This window comes from Fonticula alba (genome assembly GCF_000388065.1).
Source record: "Fonticula alba strain ATCC 38817 unplaced genomic scaffold supercont2.3, whole genome shotgun sequence".
NCBI lineage: Eukaryota > Rotosphaerida > Fonticulaceae > Fonticula > Fonticula alba.
In genome coordinates, this window is record NW_009242973.1 from 358,051 (window position 1) to 360,946 (window position 2,896).

Consider the following 2,896-nt stretch of genomic DNA (forward strand, 5'->3'; position numbering starts at 1 on the left):
CCCCCCCCCCCCCGGCTCACGGCAGCACCCTGACCCAGCACCATGGAGCCGTATCGGTCGCCCGTGCGACGCGAGGGCGCCCGACGCCCGGGCCGGGCCCCCGACGCCGGGGACTGCCTGTCCGATGACTCCGGCGCCTCGACCGACTCCAGCAGCGAGGATTTGCTCGACGCCGGCACCGGGGCCGACCTGGGCACCGGCCAGCCACACTCGCGCGGCGCAACACTCCCGGCACCGGCATCGGGCCCCCACCTTTGGGCCCCGCGCGCCGGGGCACCCGGCACCGGCGTCGGGTCGCTGGCCACCGGGCCCGGGCGCCGGGCCCTGTCCAGCCTGGCCTCGCACGCCACCGGCAAGGCGTCCGCTCTGATGGGCCCGTCGCAGCCGGGCGGGCCGTTTGCCGGCTCGCGGGCCCGAAACACCCGCCTGGCCCGGCGCATGCCCATCATCACGGAATCCTACAGCCGGCCGGCCGTGGCCAACCACCTGAGCCGCGGCCGGCGGCATGCCATCAGCCCGGACGCCATGGCCAGCATGGCGGCCGCCGCGGCCATGGCCACCGCCGCGGCCGCCGCTCGCGCCGCCAGCCGGCCCTCCCCCCCGAGCGACGATGCCGGCGGGTCCTCCTCCTCCTCGGCCCTGACGTCGGCCAGCTCGTCGCCCGGATCGCCGGGAGGGTCGTTGGCATCCTCCCCGGCGGCGGCCGGCGGGGCGTCCCCGCTGCCCGGGCCCCGGCTGGCCACCGGCCTCCGGAACTCCTCGCCGGCCGCCGGCAGCCCGATCTCCATCTCGCCGGAGGTCGGCGGCAGCCCCTTCTCCGAGGGGGCTGGCCTCTTTGCCGGGGGCCCGGCTGCCGTGGCGGCCCGATCGGCCTCATCGTGCTCGGCCGCCGCCGCCGCCGCCGCCGCCGCCGCCACATCGGCCGCATACTACCACCCGGCGCATCACCCGCACTTCCACTTCGACGAGCACCACCCCTCGGGCGAGGCGCTGGGCTCGTACCACCCGGTGGCCGGCCATGCGGCCCTCGACCTGTCCATGCTAGCCAGCGCCCTGCCCCTGTCGGAGGAGGAGGCCCCCGGCGAGGCCCGGCGGTCGGGCATCGCGGCCGGTGGCCCCGGCGGCCTGGCAGGCCCCTTCTCGTCCTTGATGGCGTCGGGCCTGGCGCCGGAATTCCCCGGGCCCTTGTCCTTGAGTTACTCTGCGTCGCCGGCCGGGGCCGTCGGCCCGGCGCTGTCCCCCCCGCCGGCCACCGGGCCCATCCTCTCCGGTGCCAGCACGCCCACCGGACCGGCCGAGCACCAGCTTCTGGCCTCCTCCTCGGTGACGATGCTTGCCCTGTCGCCGGAGTCCGACGGCCAGGCCGAGGTGGCACACCGCGGGGGGCCCCCCTCGCCCGGGCCCGGGCCCGGGCCCACGGTGTCCCTCTTCGCCGGGGTCCGGTCGCCGTTCACCGGTGGCGGGCTCTTCCACGCGGCTCCGGCCGTGGTGGCGGCCGCGCCGCCGGTGGCCTCGGCCCCGGCCCCGGCTCCCGGGCTGCTCTCCTGGCGAGGCAAGCCCACGGAAATCCAAGCCCCGGCCGACGCCGACCCGGCCCTCGCCGGGAGCAGCCCCTTCGGCAGCTCGCTTTCGCTGCCGGGCTCCTCCTCCTCCCCCTCGGCCGTGGCCTCCCTCTCGTCCTTGTCCTTGTCCCCGTCCACCTCCTCGCCGCTGGCCAGCGCCAGCAGCAGCAGCGGCAATGTGAATGCCATCGCTGCCGGCGCCATGGCCGGCGGCCCGGCGGTCGCCCTCTCCCCGGCCATGGGCCCCGGCGCGCGGCCCCTCTCGGCCCTGTCCTTTTCGCTGCTCTACCAGGCCAACGCCAATCCCGAGGCGTCGGCGCTCCCCGCCAGCCATGCACACCCCTTCCACGGGCATGCGCCGCATATGCATGGCCATGCGCACCCGCTCGCGCACCCGCATCGCCTGTCCACCGGCGGGTCCGCCACGTCGACCCCCTCGCCGGTGCCGCTGCTGGCCGGGGCCTATGAGGGCGCTGGCCCGGAGCACCATGTTCGCTCGCTGTCCGGCGGGGCCGGCGGCCTGACGCACGGCCCGCTGGCCTTTGTCTCGGACGAAGAGGAGGACACCCCGGCCCCGGGGGCCAGCGCCCGTGCGGCCACGCACCTCCGCGGTGCGCTGTCCTACTCGGGCCCGACGCTGGTACGGCTTCCGCCGCCCGGGGCCCCGGGCTTCCCCCAGGCCCAGCAGCACTTCCACTTCCAGCAGCAGCAGCAGCAGCAGCAGCAGCAGCAGCAGCAGCAGCAACAACAACAACAACAGCAAGCCGTCCATCACCACCACCAGCAGCAGCAGCAGCAGCAGCAGCAGCAGCAGCAGCACCGCCACCTCGCCATGCAGCAGGCTCAGCAACAGTACTTCCCCCCGGCCGAGGGCAATTCCCAACCTCCGGACTTCGGGCTGGCTGCCTCGCGGCCATTTGCCTTTAGGCAGCAAGCCCCCGGCACGGCGCCGCATGAGGACGCCGCTTGGCATGGCTCGCAGTTCGAGCCGAATGCCGGCGGCCCTGCCGGCTGCGGTCCCGAGGGGTCCTGCTCGATTCCCATCTGCCAACTGGCCGCCGGGCCCGGGGCCGGGGCCGGGGCCGGGGCTGGACCCGATGCCGCCACCCCGGGCCCCGGGCCGCGGGTGGACACGTCGTACTCGGCCTCGGCGCCGTCCTTCCCCTCGCCGCTGCTGCTATCCTCCAGTCCCCCCTTCCCGGACATTGGCGAGGCCTCGCCCACTTCCGGTGCGTCACCGTGCGCCGGTCGCCACCGCCCGGGCGCCCTTCCGCCCATGCCGGGCGCCGCTCGCGCCCGCCGCCGCGGCTCTCCCTGTTCACTGACCGTGCCCC

General features: G+C 76.3%; 1 protein-coding gene across 1 annotated transcript in view; it reads left to right on the top strand.

Annotated features, from left to right (window-relative positions):
• Positions 1-42: 42 nt before the first annotated feature.
• H696_01891 (hypothetical protein) overlaps positions 43-2,896 on the top strand; it is a gene marked incomplete at both ends in the record, with an annotated part of 4,990 nt that continues 2,136 nt past the window's right edge. The window contains one exon of the mRNA XM_009495793.1: positions 43-2,791. Within this exon, the coding sequence (XP_009494068.1) occupies positions 43-2,791 (2,749 nt within the window). The remainder of the gene's footprint in view (positions 2,792-2,896) is intronic.